This window comes from Hemitrygon akajei, chromosome 5, assembly GCF_048418815.1.
Source record: "Hemitrygon akajei chromosome 5, sHemAka1.3, whole genome shotgun sequence".
Classification (NCBI taxonomy): Eukaryota; Metazoa; Chordata; class Chondrichthyes; order Myliobatiformes; family Dasyatidae; genus Hemitrygon; species Hemitrygon akajei.
The window spans coordinates 175,548,804-175,567,403 of record NC_133128.1 but is presented as its reverse complement, the minus strand read 5'-3'; the positions used below and the strand labels follow the sequence as shown (position 1 = coordinate 175,567,403).

The window sequence follows — 18,600 nt, the reverse complement described above, 5'->3', positions numbered from 1 at the left end:
TTTGCATGTGACTGTTGGAGCTCGTCTCTTCCAAAAGCTGGATATAACTGTTATTCACGGTGCTGAATTGTCATCACCAGTCACCAGTAGAGCTTCCCATGTTAGACTCTTTCTCTGTCTCACAAAGCACTCCTTGCATTCGTGTCTTCCCATTGGACCAAATCCCACGGGCGTCTCTCCCAATCTTTTTGTTTCCACATCTCCTGCCAAAACAAACCACATACCAGACTACTGTCCTTCAGAAAACTCTTCCCCACAGCTCTCTAGAACCTTCTCTAACATCCTACAATCCAGATTGGCTGACTCACACTCCTAAGTTTGACAACGTTTGTTGTCAGTGTTAGCCAAAGTCAAAACACACTTTCCACCATGGCACACTGCCTTTATAGAAAACTGCTAATATAAACTACCTCACAGCATAGCAATAGAAATCTTAAACAGGGAATTACATAAGTATTACCAACAAATTATTTGTGGTACTAGAGGAACCAAAACACAGAATCACTGTTACACCACTACCAAGAGTGTTTACTGTGCAACCCCACACCCACATTTTGGAAGGTCCGATCACCTGGCTGTACTTCTAATCCCTAAGAATAGACAAAGACTGAAGACTGTAGCACCAGTAGTGAGGACCAAAAAGGTATGGATAAGGGAGATGCAGGAGCACTTACAGGACTGCTTTGAATCGGTGGACTGGACTGTATTCAGGGATTCATCTTCAAATCTGAATGAGTATGCCACAGTTGTTACTAACTTCATTAAAACCTGTGTGGATGAGTGTGTGCCTACAAGAACTTACTGTGCATGAATGAGGAGGGGTAGATCTGCGGGATTCAAGTCTGGCGACCCAGGTCTGTACAAGAGAACAATGTACAACTTGTGGAGGATTACCTCAAGAGCAAAGGAGCAATTCCTAGAGAGGTTGGAGGTGACATCAGATGCATGTCAACTCTGGCAAGGTTTGCAGGCCATTACTTCCTACAAACCGAAACCTAACATCATGAATGGCAGCGATGCTTCACTCCCAGATGAGCTCAACGTCTTTTATACTCGCTTTGAAAGGGAGAACAAACTACAGCTGTGAGGTTCCTACAGCTCCTGGTGACCCTGTCATCTCTGTCTCGGAGGCCGAAATCAGGCTGTCTTTCAAGAGGGTGAAGGCGACAGGCCACAATAGTAGAGCTCCGAAAACCTGTGGTGGGGGTGTTCAAAGACGTTTTTAATCTCTCACTGCTGCAGGTGGAAGTTCCCACCTGTTTCAAAAGAGCAACAGTTATACCAGTGTCCAAGAAGAGCAGGGTGAGCTGACTTAACGACTATCATCCAGTAGCACTCACATCCAAGGTGATGAAGTGCTTTGAGAGATTAGTTATGGTTAAAATTAACTTATGTCTCAGCATGAGGCTGGACCCACTGCAATTTGCCTATCACTACAATAGATTTACAAAGGATGTGATCTTCACACGGCCTTCAATAACCTGGACAGTACAAGTACCTATGTCCAGATAGTGTTTATTGAATACAGCTCACCAATTAACATAATCGTTCATATAGTTCTAATCAAAAAGCTCCAGAACCTGGGCCCCTGTTCCTCCCTGTGCAACTGGAACCTTCATTTCCTAACCATCTGTGCAGATTGGAAATAACATCTCCACCTCGCTGACAATCAATACTGGCGCAATTCAAAGATGTGTGCTTAGCCCACCGCTCTATGTTCTCTACACCGTGACTGTGTGGCTAGGCACAGCTCAAATGTCATCTATAAATTTGCTGATGATGCAACCATTGTTGGCAGAAACTCAGATGGAGATGAGAGGGCGTACAGGAGTGAGATATACCAGCTAGTTGAGTGGTATCGCAGCAACAATCTTGCACTCAGTGTGAGTAAGACCAAAGAACTTCAGAAAGGGTAAAACAAGGGAACATACACCAGTCCTCAGAGGGATCAGAAGTGGAAAGAGTGAGCAATTTCAAGTTCCTGGGTGTCAATATCTCTGAGGATCTATCCTGGGCCCAACATATTGATACAGCTACAAAGAAGACACGACAGCAGGTATATTTCGTTAGGAGTCTGAGTTTGAGGTATTTCACCAAAATCACTCGCAAATTTCTACAGATGTACAGTGGAGAGCATTCTAACTAGTTGCATCATCATCTGGTATGGGGGTGGGGTTTGTGACTACTGCAGAGGATTGAAATAAGCTGCAGAAGGTTGTAAACTGAGTCAGCTCCATCATGGGCACTACCCTCCATCATGTCCATGACATCTTCATGGAGCGATGGTTCAAAAAGGCAGCATCTATCATTTACCCAGGACATGCCTTGTTCTCATTGCTACCATCAGGAAGGAGACAGGGAACCCTGAAGCCACACACTCAATGATTCAGGAACAGCTTCTTCTCATCTGCCTTCCAATTTCTGAATGGACTTTGAATGATGAACACTACCTCACTACTTTTTTTTTATATTTTTGCACTCCTTGTATAATTATACATTTAATTAGAATATATATATATGTGTGTGTGTGTGTGTGTGTGTGTGTGTACACCCTTAACTCCTGGTGGAGTCATCAGGGCACCGTCATGACAAACTTTTTCCCTAAATTTTTTGGTGATTGCTCATTCTACAGTGTGTCTTGGGCATCTGAAACCTGGCAGAGCCCCTCCCTCTTCAGTAATTCACGAGTTTTTTTTCTATTATTATGTATTGCATCGTACTGCTGCAAAAAAACAACAAATTTCATTACATATGCTGGTGATATTAAACCTGATTCTGAATTCTGAATATCAAGTTACCTGATATCCTGGAACAGGTATCGGGCAATGACTGCTGAGAACACTTTGGGGGACACGACAGCGAGGAGACAAGTGTGTATGCCTGTATGAGAATCTCCAGCCACAGTGTAGTGTCAATCACCTTCAGCCTCAATTCACATGTGCTTCCAGCCACGAGTGCTTTCTTGCTAGCTTGTAAGTGGCAAGAAATGTCAAACAAGGCAATTGAGCCATTTTATATCTATGCTTCATCAGAAATCAAACAGACATCTAAATATCAGATTGATCTGCACTCAGTTGCAGATTCAGTCTGACACCTTAAGCTTCTTCCCATTTTCCTTCTTGCTGTTTCTCACTCTGCCCTGGGCAAACAATGCCAATTAATTATGTTACTTCTTAAAATGTTGTATTTTTTTCCTTTCTCTTTAATTCACTGATTCCTCTAAACTTTTCCTACAATATTTTTCTATGTAACCATTTCAAATGGGCACCTGGAGCTGTGACTGTCATCAAATTGTCTGTTAACCATACTATAGAGATTTGCTCCAGTTCTTGCAACTTACAAAGATTCTCACCAATACAAATTAAAATCCTTAATTTATACAGTTAAACAAAAGAACATATGAAACACATTCACATACTCCTTTCCAAGCAATTCATATTTTGTTCTCTCTGAGTCATATGGCTGTTTAATGCTTCCATTAACTGATTGGCTTGTATCTTGTTTTAAATCTCAAAGCTGTGATCATAAATCTTTATTTGTTTGCAACCACATCAAGCAACCTAGAGACAGCCTTGGATTGCAATGTGATTAAGTGAATTCTCTACTTCATTTGCTTTCTCCTGCTAAATTATATAATCCATCATCAGACACCCCCACCACCCAGGTCCTGCTCTCTTCTCGCTGCTGCCATCAGGAAGAAGGTCCAGGAGCCTCAGGACTCACATCACCAGGTTCAGGAACAGTTGCTACCCCTCAACCATCAGGCTCTTGAACTAAATTTTAACTCAACTTCATTTGCCCCATTACTGCACGGCTTCCACAACCTGTGGACTCTACATCTCATGTTCTCTATATTTATTTATTAGTGTTATTTTATTTTGTATTTGCACAGTGTGTTGTCTTTTGCACATTGATTGTTTGTCTGTCCTGTTTGGCGTGGTCTTTCATTGATTCTATTACTTTTCTTGGATTTACTGAGTGTGCCTGCAAGAAAACATATCTCAGGGTTGTATATGGTGGCATACAGTATATGTACTTTGATAATAAATTTACTAGGAACATTGACATTAGAGTCATATACACTTTTTTGATTCTCCATCGATAGGATACATGACTAATTTTGTATGTTGAAATCAAACATCATTTATCTCATGTCACGTCCTTTAATTAACTTTCCGAATAGTTCTTCCCCTATCTCAATATACTTAGCTGTTCCTCCATCTTCTCAGCTTTGGATGCAGTAAATCTATTGAGTACTTTAATTTGCGTTTCCAATTATCAATGCATGTGGTCAAATAAATATGTTCAGCAGGAGATACCTTTTGTCGGCATTTCAACAAGAAATACCTCCTCGCCTGTTCAAAGAGGTTCACAAGGACATTGCCTGGATTGGAGTGATCAGCGATAAGAAGAGGTTGTACATATTTGGATAGTATTCTCTGGAGCCGAGGAGCAGTAAATAAAATTCTGAGAACATAGACGGGGTAGATGGTCTTTTTCTCAAGTTGTAAATGTCAACTACTACAGGACATAGCTGCAATGAGAGGGGAAATTCAAAAGTGATGTACAAAATGGTTTTTTTTTCCCACACAGAGAGAGGTAAGTGTTTGGAACGTGCTGCTGGAGAGGTGCCGGAAGTAGGTATGATAGCAATGTCTAAGAGGCAGTTAAGCAAGCAGATGGACAGGCAGGAGATGGAGGGGATTTGTCCATGTGAAGGCAGGAGGGAAAATGGCAGTACGGTCAGCAGAAACCTTGTGGGCTAATGGGACAGCTCCTGTTCTCTAACTTTCTATGTTCTACTCACTTCAGATTAAGTGTTGCGTTCATGTGCTGCATCTACATTCACTTTGCTCTTGAATACCATTCTGCTTTTTTTGTCGATCAGTGGTTTGGTTCTTGGTCTTAAATGCTTATCGTGTCATTGTGGCCTTGAGTTAGCTCGATAAAGCAGGCACAATGCAGGTATAAAAGTTGGTCAACCATTCTGGATGCAGTCGTGAATTCTAGTTTCCAGTCACAAAACCATGAGCGATGATAGGTTATTTAGTCACATGACTTGGCCAGGTTACCACACAGGCAAGGGATATGGCAGTTGGGTAAGTAACCCCAGAGACAGAAGATATAGGAATTGGGTGAGTTAACATATCAGCATAGGTACTGGGTGAGTAACTGGACAGATATTGAAACTGATGGAGAATCTCACTGCCACAGGAGTTAAGTAGGTAAGCACACAGCTGGCTTCAAAACCAACAAAATGTTGTGCTGACTTCTGACAAGTACCTGCAGCACTGGGGTAGATTTTAAACTTGCTCTCAGGGTATCAAAATAACCAGGTTGATAAGCTGCTTGGCAATTGTTTTCTCTTTGATGAAAGCAGTGGAAATGAAACTCAGAAAGTTTGATCACAAGCTGTTAATTACTGCATTGCTAACATACTTGGGCATAGAATTAACGATGTACCTCAGCAGATAAAGACTCAGCATCTATTGATGGATCCCATAGCTGTTTCCTTTTATGAGAAAGTGACTGGGCCTTGCTAATGATAATGCCTTGCTATTTTAACTGTACTACTGTGCTGCTGCAATTTTTCCATATTTGTGTGCTCTACTGCCCCTACCCCTTCTCCCCCCATTAGCATTACTAATGGCTTTTTTATTTTCCTCCTTCCTTTTCTTGCTCATACTCTTGGTAATGCTCCCTTCCATTCTAACCCCGCAGTCCTCTTTGCATACTGCCCGTCAGAGTGCTCCTGAAATCCCCAGTGCTGCGGACCTTGTCAGTGCAATCGAAAAGTTGGTTAAAAGTAAACTGGTAAGTTTAGAATTTCAAAGAAGAACACAAAATGGATTTGTGGTGCCTCTTTTCAAATACTACACGTTTAGCACAGCAGTTTATTTCATTTGTAGGAGGTGGAGTTAGTAAGTGACCCTAAGGTTGTTAAGGTTGTTAACCTTAGCCAGTTTGACCCGATTGGAAAGGGCTGAGCACATAGTGCATTGAAATGGATTGCACGACTGGAAGTTCTATCTTTTGACTGTTCCCTCAGATAGATGTAAAATACCCCACTGAAATATTCAAAGAAGTGCAGGGACTTGTCCCATTGTCAGTGTCAACTAAACATTGTCTGCTCATTAATCTCATTGCTGTTGGACGTACCTGTGCAACTCAGCTATCGTCTTTTCCTACCATCTAACTGTAACTACATTTTTTTAAAAAGCTGCATTATTGCTCTGATGTACTTTCGGATGTCCTGATGTCATAAGAATGAATAAATAATAGTTGTGGGTTTTTTTTGCTTTAAGAAAGACAGTGTTAGAATAACAGTTGCACTTGATTGCTATGGTTGATAAGAAGGATTGATTTTTGTTTTATTCTGGTCGGTACAACTTACATTTCATCCAACTGAGGTTTCTTCTTCCATTGTATAAAATATAATTCCAGTATAATGGGTCCAGTACAGGCTGACCACAAGCAAACAGCAGAGCAGTTATCCACCATAAAATCATCAAGTCAGTTTTCTGCTGCATTTGCCATCTTATAAGATCCTAAGCACAGCTTTGCTTTTTGCAAGCTTGTGCAAAGAAAAACAATGTTTAGTAAAGTAATACTCATGTGAACAGTTGGCCCTCTTACTAAATACCTACAAAAATGTATAGTTCAACCCTCTTCCTTAATGATATAGATATTAAAAATATCTACAATAGCTTAAGTGTTAGAATATAGCAAATCACAGTCAAAAATAAGGGTTGAGTGTCAGCCATGCAATGAGTTAATGAGCGGTTTACGATTGTTCATTGCTTTTCAGTACTGTTTGCAACTGATCAAAAATTTATAATCAGAATTATTTGTTCAGTTATTGTTAAAGACTCTAGTCGGGAAGGGGGTTTCAAAATTGATGGATTTAGAGTTTCTAAAGAGTAGTTTTGAATGTCCACAGTTAAAGGCATTGTTCATTTCCACTCCAGTCTATAAACTGGAGATATTGTTATGAACCCATCTTAACTTTTGCAAAAATTATGTTTTTTAAATATCTCTAGAAAGATTTCAATGCAAATTGAAGATATTTAAGTTGGACAATCCATTCACAATAATGAACTTTAGTCATGAATTTACAAAGGAAATACATCTGTCAGTTACTTCATTATGCCAGAAACAAGATTTGCTCAGATTGCTAGCAAGTTGGATGCAGTTGTACTCAATGTAATTACTGATGCTATTGCTACCACAGCCAAGAAGGTCACAAACATTGCAAATTGTCCATTAAGTGCCTCAAAAAATGGTAGCAACTAATAGTTGCCAAGTAAAGAGACCTTCCTATTCTAATGTGTATATATACAGATTGTTCAGATGACATTCCAACTGCAGAGGCTAAAGTTAATCATGTTAGATGTTCTTATGTTGGTATTCGTACAATATTTTAGCTTTCAAATGAGATGATATAAATCTAATTAGAAATCCTCCAACCAATCATGACAGTACTGTTACAAGGCTTATTCATGTGAGTATGTTGTGTGATAATTGTCCTGAAGCTTGTAAAACTGAATAACAGCAAAATATATTGGAACTACTCAGTGGTCAGGCTGCAGTTTGTGGATAGAGAAAAAGAGTGTTTCATATCAGTGACTCTTCAGCAGATTACTATAATGCTATTCTTAATTATTTACACATTTTCCCTATTAGTATTAATATTTCAGTCTATTTGGAAGATCAGAATGCTCTATGTGGATAGAAACTAGTTATTAAAGAAGGATAATCATACTTTTAGTTCAGGGGGGCCACAGAAAAATTACATAACAGATTGTTTTATTCTGCTGATGGTCTGGTGACCACATTTACAAGAATGAAGTGGATGTCATAACATTCAGCTGGGTCCTATCAGTTATAATATTGAAAACTATTGCATTACTCATTTCCCTGAACTTTGTGGGAGGAACTATTATTATGGAATGGTTATGGTAACATCAGTCATGATAATGAGGATAAGATTACCACATGTTTAATGTTTATATGGTGCAACATACTGTATTTATATGGTTTTGCTTGCCCTGTTATAAGGTTAAACATGTTTCATAACTGAACAATTATTCTTCACTAGTCTCTGGAACCAGGCTGTTCCTACCGAAGCAACTTGAAAGATCCCCTGAGCCCTGAGTCAATGAATTCTTCCACATCACCTGGGGATCTCGCAGAAGAAAAGCGCACCAAGGCTCTTAAAGGACGAACGTAAGCTAAATTTTTCCTTGCTCTTACAAAATGTGAAAATGGGTTGCAATCAATGATTGTTATTTTGCCTGAAATATATTTTATAACAAGGTGAGTAGATTTAAAGGTGACCAGAACTCTGGATTGTATAATCTGAAAAACAAGTTGTGCTTTGTTGCTGCAAAATTTTGGGTGCACAGCATGTGTTAGATTTGAAATATTTGATGAGGAACATGACCACCTCTCCCTAGCATCCTCCTGGCCAATGTACAGTTATTGGAAGGCAAGGTAGAGGACCTAAGGGCAAGATTGACGTATCAGAGGGAAATGAGGGATTGTTGTGTTCTCTTTCTCTGAGACATGGCTCACCCACCTCCTTCACCGTGCTGCAGCCTAGGGAGTATTCCATCTTCTACATGCAGGTGAACTTTCAATGACTTGCTTTTCAATTAATTCAGTAATGCAAATACAAGCTGTGAAGGCTGAAGTCGTGCTAAATTTGTAATTCATGGGAAAAGACAAACATAGCGTGAAAATAATGAGTCACTATAAAAAGAACAGCAGTATTTTGTGGATATGTCAATTGCTACTCCAATAAAATACCAGGTACCTTTTGGTAAATTATGAAATGAAAAATTAATCCAGTCAGGTGATTGTTGAAACCACTTTAACATTGGTTAATGGTTCAGAATGCTCTGATGTATTTTGTATTCTTTAATAAGATTGTGAGCCAAAGTTCACAAGCCTTTCAAAACCTTCTGGAGAAAAAGCTGGAAATATTATAAATATTTGAAAGCAGAATGGCAAGCCTCAATTCAAAATATTATCTGTGTTTTTTTATATTAAGTTCTGAAAGACTTGCAGTATACTTCCAACATTTTTATTACAGCTTCTATACACTTCATTTTTGGGTTTGGTTTTAAAGATCTCTCTTGAAGGCCAGCTTGAAGAAGTCTCTGAACAATGCCACCAACATATCACCTGTGGAACCAGAAGAGCTAACACACTTAACCACTGTTATATCACTTCAAGAACACTTACCATGCCTAGCCATCCAACAGAAAGTTGTTAACTTCGAGAGCTTCATCATGGGCATTAGCCTCCCCAGCATGCAGAACACCATCAAAAGGCGATGCCTCAAAAAGGCAACATCCATCATTACGGACTCCCATCACCCAGGGCATGCCCTTTTCTCATTGCTACCATCAACAAAGAGGTAGAAGATCATAAAGACACACACTTAACATTTCAAGAACTGCTTCTTCCTCTCTGTCATGAGATTTCTGAATGGACATGAACACTACCTCACAAAATTTTAATCTCTTTTTGTACATCTAATGATTGCAAGATCCTGCTGTACGTTAAGAACTCAAAGTACTGCGGGTCTACACCATCAGCGAGTTTCTCGCTGGCAGAGTTAGTGAAGGATCTGCACAAAGTGCTGCTGCCTTATTCGATGGAGGCTTACAGTCAAATAGCGAGTGGTCATCATGGTCGCTTTTCTCGTGATTGCGAGTCCCCATTAGACATGTTGATGTGTTATGCCACAAGTTCGATTCCCTGATTTATTGGATGTGAGCGGGGGTGGATGGAGGGGGCCGAGTGCTCAGTCATGGTGAGGATGAGGCCGGAAGCCACAGTGTCACCTGCTTGCGGCCACTCTGCGTGAGGGGACAAAGCTGTTGCGCTTCACCGGGGGCAGTGCGGCGCAGAGTCAGAGCTGCCCTCCCAGGGTTTCGTTCGGCAGAAGACAAGCTCTGTCGTGGCCGACTGCAGACTTATAATACCTAATACAATGTAAATGCTATTTAAGTAGTTGTAATTATTGTTTAGGGAATAATGACAAGAAAAAAAAGTCTGTACATGATCAGTACAGACGCAACCATCGTAGCTCTTCTGCGAATGCTGATGCTGCCTCGGCATCAGCCGATCCCGATTCTCCCGGGATCTTTAAATTCTTGAGGCTGCAGCGCTTTACATAGCTAGCCAGCCATCCCTTACTAGCCTTAAACTCCTTCCTCTCGTTCACAACACAAGTAGCGAACGAGCGAGACTTCGGGTTTTCCCGATCCGCGGTTGGTTGAATCTGCGCATGCGGAACCCGCGGATAAGGAGGGCCGACTGTACATGTATATTTGTCTGATTCTGTTTTTATTAATATCCAAAATGTGCTTGTATATGGGAGGACTGGGCCTCAAAGCCACAGTCTCGCCTACCAGGCATCAAGGGCCAGTCAATAGATGATATCAGTGGGCTGAGGGGGTCTGGACTGTTGATAATGTGTCTTTGCACCTTGATCCCGTAGTAACAATGTCTCGTTTGGCTGTATTCATGTACACATAAATGACAATTAAACTTGAGTTGATTGATAATGTAGTGCAAGGTACTGCTACAGCGAAACATCAAATCTTACATCATATGCCAGTGTTACTAAACCTGATTCTGATTTTGATTCTGTTCTTTTGTTTATTATTAAACCCAAACAGTATTTTGATAGACATTATTCAGGTATGATGGTCCTATTTCATTAATTTATGATTCATTCCCTGTAATTCATCTTCAGAGTTTGAGAGAGTTGATAATAGACATAACAAATTAAACATTAGGACCCTGTCCAAACAAAATTTGTAATATATCCATTTACTATTCTTCCATCTCTTTCCATCTCATTGTAGTTATGTTCTGAATGAGCTGGTTCAAACAGAGAAGGATTACGTGAAAGATTTGGGAATTGTGGTAGAGGTAAGACGCATTTACTGTAACTTGTACACTAGTAGAAAAATTATTGTAAAATCCTTTATAAATGTTAATTTAAAATGTTATTTTCAAGGATATTGTTGTGGTGAACTTTGTAACATGGTGACACTTTCTCAGTCTATCCTTCACAACCTATTTCTATAAGCAAATAATGAAGGGTTAATTTGAGCAATTAGTAACCCAAATAAATATGATTATGAAAATAGTCCCTATTATTATCTAGTGTTCAAATTATTCATTTTAAAATAATTGTAATATTTATCCCTTTCAACACAACAAAGCTGCCAATAAACACCTTTTATTAAAGATGACTAACAAGTGTCTGTTTCAGTGTTGTCGATATGTTATTAAAGTGTGCATCATGGTTTATAATGGTTGACTAGGCAAATTCCATAATGATACTACCTGCTGAAATTCTTAAAGCCCTGTGTTCAATTTCGGCTGCATGCTAGATAAGCTGATTACTCAGAAATGATTTGTGAAATTGTGGAGGCTAATGAGCCAGTATCTGCTGTTTCTGATTGCTCCTCAGGAGCTCCCACCACTGAGCATGTCTAAACAATGAATGGGAACAGAAACGGGTTGGCATTTGATATCTAGACATCTTTCTAATAGAACTATTGACACAGGAGGGGTCATTTTGATATTGAATGAGGTTCAGAAGGAGTGAGTGATTGATTCATCATGCCAAACAAGGCTGTGGAAAAGAAAATATTGCAGAGATGTGCAAGAGAGCTTAAAACCACGACTCTTTAAGTCCATCCATGCATATGAATCATGACCAGTTTTCCCCACGGCCGACCAGAGGAGACCAAAATTATGTTTAAACATAACAGGGAAAATGGTAGTCAGGGAAGTTTTGCTGCATTCCTTGGAGAATCAGGGAAATTCCAAGAGACTATGAGGTGCATCCATTTTTGTACGGAATGATATGCCTCTGAAAGAATCTGTCCACCTCGCTTTCCAACGTGTGTTGAATCTACACTCAGAAACTTGTGTGTGTGTGTGTGTGTGTGTGTGTGTGCGTGTGTGTGTGTGGTTTTTCATGATTACACAAAAGTGGAGTTCTTTTGATCAATTCTTTCTTAAATTTTGAAAAGCAGGAGAAAAATGTAGTTCACTGTCATGGACAGTTTCAGGTTTGATGGTAACCATTTGTACTCAATTCTTACCTTGAAGGGTTTCATGAAAAAAATCGAAGAAAAGGGTGTCCTTGATGACATGAAAGGAAAAGAGAAGATCGTGTTTGGGAACATTCACCAGATTTATGACTGGCACAGTAGGTGAGCAAACAGTTATGTCAGCTGGTAATTAATGAAGAAACCAGCCAACATTTAACATTTTATGAAGGGAATCCAAAGTTTGTATAAGAACTCATATATTATTAACCCTATTTAAAAGTCTCAATTATCAGAGATGTCAAAAATAATTATTTGTGTGTGCATATTAGAAACAAATGAACGTTTCAAGACCATTTAAATTAATACATTCTGTCAGTTATGTCCAGATTAAATAATTCCAGAAGTCTTCAAAGCTATAATATGTAAATTCAACTGAAATCATAAATTGCATCAACAGTTATCCATAGCCAAGTCTAACAATTCAAATACTAAAATTATTTTATTTAACTTCCAAGCATAAAGGTGTTTTATTGTAAAGTTCATTACTTTGTTATTTTTCTTATAAACATCATGGAAGTAAACTTAATGTTACCAATTTGATTAGTGTAAATTTTTGTATATTACTCAAGTATCTCTATGCAAGACTATAAACTTCTTTCTTTTAGCCACCCTGTTTTTAAATCCTGATCCACTGACCCAGTTGCTAAGTTTCTACCTTGTAAATCTGGCTAAATTACAGTTTATTTCTCTGAGGACAGGCTGCCTCCTCCACCTATGCTTCTTATCCTTGACACTTTTTAAATCCAAAACTATTTTTACTTCAATCTCAGTAAGTTTTGTGTAGATTTTGAAATTGGTCTGTTTCATAAAGTGCCTTAAAAGAGAAAAGAAAATTTTTGAAGAGGAAATTCTTGAATTTAGGACCTTATTTGAAGATGCATCACCATTGGTGGAGTAATTAATTTCAAAAATGATCCATATGCCTAAGTTGAATGAGTTTACATCTTAGAGGTTATGGTGCTGGAAGACCATTGACAAAGAGAGGCAAAGATGTGGATTTGAACGTGAAGGTGTAATTTTTTTTTAATCAAAGCATTGCCTGTTTGGGAGCTGATGCACCATCAATAACTCTCGGAGACGTGAGTTAAGGTAGGGTTTTATAGGCTGGAAGAAAGCACAAGCAGCAAGCGACCACCACACAACATCCTGGAGACTGAGGAAGGAGCAGTGCCTTCCAATCGCCTTTATACCGGGGTCTGTGGGAGGAGCCACAGGAGCAGTCAGCAGGGGGGGCGTGTCCAGACAGGTATATGTAGTTCACCACAAGAGCCTCTGGTCTATAGGTTGACAAGTTAAAGAGTGATGGCTCATTTTGATGATGAGAGTTAAGACATAAGCAGCAGAATTAAAGGCTGGATGAAGGAAAGACAAAATTGAAAGTAGTTAGATGTTTATCCTGTTTCTCCTTTTCCATTCATTTAATATAAAGAAACAAGGCAAGAGAACAAATTCTACTTTTTGATCTTTGTTCTGACTTAAATTCTTTATTTTTTACAAAACTGATTTTGCTCCATTGATTGCTTTGTAGATGGTGTAAATTGAGCCTTCTAGGGCTCCTAGATCTTGCACTACCTCAATACATTTAAACAAAATGCATGGTGTAAATTTTTACTGACAGTACATCTACTGTGCTTTACCCTTATTTGTTTTAAAATTTATTTGCCATCCAAGACCAATTTGTGCATAGTACTTCAGATGTGGTCTCGGCGCTGTTTGTATACAATTGAAATTGAACCCCTTGAATAAACTTCTCTATCTCCCTCAGTTTAAAAAAAATAATATTCCCAATTCGGAGCTGTGGGACAATAAATTCACTGTCTCCCCACCCCCAGGTGTTTGGTAAATGCAGGATATGTTCATGTGGTTGACGATCCATCTCTCAACATTTTCTTGTATCAGATTTCTTTGATCGGATTGCTTGTTCTCAATTCTTCATTTAAATCATTTGCATCTTAACTTTAATCATTTTCTATGTCTTAGTGTTATTTCAGATTTGAGTTCATACTCTTAAATAATTGATAAAAATGGTTTCGTGCTCTGCTAGAAAGTAAAATACAGGCCCACAGAGACAAAATTAGAAAATGATTACTTTCCATATTTCTTTGCAGTTATTTCCTGGGAGAACTGGAAAAATGTCTTCAGGAGCCTGAACGTTTGGCAGAGCTCTTCATCAAGCATGTAAGTTATTGCAACATACTTTTAGTACTTTGTGTAAAGAATAGTAACTTGGCCCACTTTAGAAGAGTGCTCCAGTATGTTTCATAACTTCACCTTCTCGTTCCCTGTAGTCAGCATGATTGTGTTAATCACAATGTCACTTACAGTTAAAGAGGGTAATAAATCTAATATACAATTTTTATAAGTTCAAAGTTTCAAGGACAAGCCAAGCCAAGCCAAGCCAAGGTCAGCATTTATTGCCAGCAAGGTCCACATTATTTCTATAAGCCAAATTTCCTAGCATTATGTACTTAGTACTTGTGAAAAGTATGGTTGTGTATTATTAACTTATTCTATGATTTTTCCTGGAACAGCTTTATCAAATGCTTTGGGTTGCTATATTGGCTTCACCAATGCAGTAGGGCAAATTTATATGCAGAATAATTTCAATGTGTTTTCTACAGTTTGAGAAGAATACTGTAATAATTTTACATATTTCTGGAAAAAATATGAAAGAGACAATGTCTGACAGAGATCTTAAAATAGTGTCGTGTGAACACAAAAGCAGTGAGAACCTTTTTGAATGGTCAGGATTTTCCATGTTATTTCTCTGCACGTATGTTATGTAACACAACAGTATAGCAATTAGCGTAATGCAATTAACAACACCAGCAAGCCAGGCTTATTTCCATTGCCGTCTGAAAGGAGTTTGTGCATTCTCCATGTGACCTTGTGGGTTTCCTCTGGATGCTCTGGTTTCCTCCCATCGTTCAACGGGTTAGTCGGTTAATTGGTCACATACAGTAGGTGTAACTGGGCAGCGTGGACTCGTTGGGCCAGAAGTCCTGTTACGATGCCGCTCCATGGGACAAAAATAAAACAACTCTGCTGGCATTTCAGAATAGTATACAATCTACCAAGAAAGATGGAAAATAATAATCATGTATACAGTACCAGCAGTACTTAATAAACAAATCGTTAAGTGGATTAATGAAAATAATTATGAAATACCTGAGACATCAAAGGTGTCATCAAGGTTCTGATTTACATCTGTACTAGATAGCCTTATTTTGGCACTTTGGTTTTTTTTTAAGTATAATTCCAGAAATCCCAGTCTACATAATGAAAATCAACGAGAATACAAAGCACCTAACATACAATTGGCACAATGACCCATATCTTGCTGGTAAATGCTATGCATCTGAAGAGTATCACAGGTATATACCAACTTAAATGGAAGCACACTGAAATTTCTGTGCGTGCTCCGTCTAACATGGAAGTTCCAACTTACTTATAGACTCAGAAGGCCAAATACAGAATTGTGCAAAACTCTTAGGCACAGTACTGTAGTCATTTTGTGTATTGTACTGGACTGCTGCAAAGAAAAATCATGATATATGCAAGTGATGACAAGCTTGATTCTGATATGGGTCTATTGTGGACTGAGAGTGGGAAGGGGGCAGGGAGAGGGGAATCATGGTTGGGAAAAGGGGAGGGAGTAGGAAGCACCAGAGAGAGATTCTGTAATGATAATAAACCAATTGTTTGGAATCAAATGACCTTGTCTGGTGCCTCAGGGCTCTCCTTCTCTACCACCTGTCCCTCACCCCTACCATGGTGCTCCCCCCTCACCATTCCCAGCAGTCTTTGCTCTGGCCAGGTTTATAAACTCTGGCTTGGTTCAATGTTGACAACACGGTACTGTGCAAAAGGCACCCTGGCTCTGTATCTGACACCCTTGCTGTGTGTCAGTTCACTCCACTGCCAGACTTCGCATGATGTTCAACAGCAGAGCTTGGATGGTGATAATTACGCTGAGGAATTGGCTGTCCGAACCGTGCAGAATCCCCAACCCTTTCAATTTCAGTGGCATACACAGTGCTGTAGTTACAAAGCAAAATTATATCTGTTTTATTTTGTTTTTAATTAAAAGTAATTTGAGATTTTAGTTATTTTTATCTATCATATTTACTTTATGCTTAAATGACTTTTCATTATTTAAAAGTATTGCTTTATATATTTAAAGTAATTAAAGTATTTAAATGTTAATGTTCATTAAAAACATAAGAACATAAGAAATAGGAGCAGGAGTAGGCCATCCAGCCCATCGAGCCTGCCCCGCCATTCAATAAGATCATGGCTGATCTGTCCGTAAACTCAGCTCCATCTACCTGCCTTTTCCCCATAACCCTTAATTCCCTTACTATGTAAAAATCTGTCTAACTGTATCTTAAATATATTTAGTGAAGAAGCCTCAACTGCTTCCCTGGGCAGAGAATTCCACAGATTCAGCACTCTCTGGGGAAAAACAGTTTCTCCTTATCTCCGTCCTAAATCTTCTCCCCTGAATCTTGAGGCAATGTTCCCTAGTTCTAGTCTCACCTACCAATGGAAACAACTTTCCTACTTCTATCTTGTCTATCCCTTTCAAAATTGTGTATGTTTCCACAAGCTCCCCTCTCATTCTTCTGAATTCCAAACAGTATAGTCCCAGGTGAAAAATTATATTCTGACATTTAAAAATGCTCACAGAATTTACAGCCATCAAAAGAAGGGCTTTGCTTGCTGTTGAGCTTTTAAAGAGAGTTCTGGGAGCAGCGTTTCCTCAGTGTGTTGTTGGAGATGTTGTCAATTCTCGGGTTATGCAGGTGGAGATCCACACCAGGGAGGTTCAAGCATCAGGCATCAGTCGCAGGCGGTGGGCCCATGCCGGCTAGACCCAACCATGTCTCCAAAATAGCTGAGTTGCAAAGAGCTCTGTAGTGGAAACTTATTCTTGTAAAAAGTTAGTTATCGTTGTGATTTTTTTTCAGGAGAGACGCTTAGGCATGTATGTGGTATACTGCCAAAACAAACCAAAATCTGAGTACGTTGTGGCAGAGTATGATTCTTTCTTTGAGGTAAGCAATTGGTTATATTTTGTCACCAGAAACCAGAACATTATAACACGTAAAAAACAGAAAAGTAAAATTTGGGAGATTCCACAACCTGAAACTAGACGAAATTTAGAGGGTTGGAATCTATCTGCAGTTTGGAAAGATAAGATAGATTAGGGACAATCAGCATGGCTTTGTGCATTGGAAATCAAGTCTTACAAATTTGATTTATGTTTCTTGAAGAGGTGACCAAGTGGATAATGATGACAGGGAGTAGACATCATCCACATGGACCTTAGCAAAGCCTTTGACGGGGTACCATGTGGTAGGCTGCTGTAGATTGCTAGATCATGTGAACTAGTTAATTGAACACAAAATTGGCTTAGTGGAAGAAGTCAGAAGATGGTAGTAAAGGTTTGTTTTTCAGATAAGCGGCCTGCCATCATTGGTGTGTCACACCGATCAGAGTCTACTGTTGTCTGTCATCAATGTTGATGAATTAAGTGAAAATGCAGGTGGCATAATCACTACATTTGTGGATGAGACCAAAATTATGGACAGTGAAGAGTTGTCTAAAGTTACTACAGATGTAGATCAACTGGGAGAGTGGACAAAGGAATGGCAGATGGAAACTAACACAACAAGTGCAAATCAATGCATTTTTTTCAGTTATAACAGGGGAAGATACACTGTGAATTGCAGAACTCTAGTGAGTATTATAGTATAGGGACACCTGGAGGTACATGTATGTAGTTCCCTGGAAGTATCACTACAGTTGGAAAGAGAGGTATACTTGCCTTCATTGGTCACATCATCGAATACAAGAGTTGGAACATCTTGTTACAGTTGTACAAGTCATTGGTGATATGCGGTTGGAATATTGTGTGTAGTTCTAGTCACCAAGCTATCAGAAAAATGACATTAAGCTGAAGAGAATGCAGAAAGGATTCACAAGGATATTACTGGAACTGGAGGACTCAGAATATAATGAGACACTGGATAGGCTGGGGCTGTTTTCCCTACAGCAAAGGGTGAGCTTTCGGAGGTTCATAAGATCATGAGAGGCTTAGATAAGGTGGATGGTCACAGTCAGTTTCCCAGCGTAGAGAGGTCAAAAGCGAAAGGGCATAGTTTTAACATGAGATGAGAGGATCTGGTCAAGTTTTTCACACAGAGGGTGGTGGGTATATGGAATAGGCTGCCGGAAGAAATGATAGAGGTGCCTAAAATTACAACGTTTGTTAGAAATCTGGACAGATACGTGGATAGGATTTGTTTGGAGGGATATGGGCCAAGCGAAGCAAATGGAACTAGCTCAGGTAGGCGCCTTGTTTGGTGAGGATGAGTTGGCCAAAAGGCCTGATTCAGTGCTGTTCATAGCTGAGTTCCAGCCCTTGATCTGGTGGCGGACTGAGCCTAACGTG

At 39.3% G+C, this 18,600-nt stretch overlaps 1 protein-coding gene across 6 annotated transcripts in view; it reads left to right on the top strand.

Moving 5' to 3' along the window:
• The window catches only part of LOC140728501 (kalirin), a 723,603-nt gene that overhangs the window by 620,622 nt on the left and 84,381 nt on the right, over positions 1-18,600 (top strand). For 5 of the 6 annotated variants that reach the window (XM_073047309.1, XM_073047303.1, XM_073047306.1 and 2 more), the window contains 6 exons: positions 5,722-5,814; positions 8,099-8,226; positions 10,881-10,947; positions 12,142-12,245; positions 14,252-14,321; positions 17,114-17,200. In XM_073047309.1, the coding sequence (XP_072903410.1) occupies positions 5,722-5,814; positions 8,099-8,226; positions 10,881-10,947; positions 12,142-12,245; positions 14,252-14,321; positions 17,114-17,200 (549 nt within the window). The remainder of the gene's footprint in view (positions 1-5,721; positions 5,815-8,098; positions 8,227-10,880; positions 10,948-12,141; positions 12,246-14,251; positions 14,322-17,113; positions 17,201-18,600) is intronic. The other variant, XM_073047304.1, reaches the window with a different exon arrangement.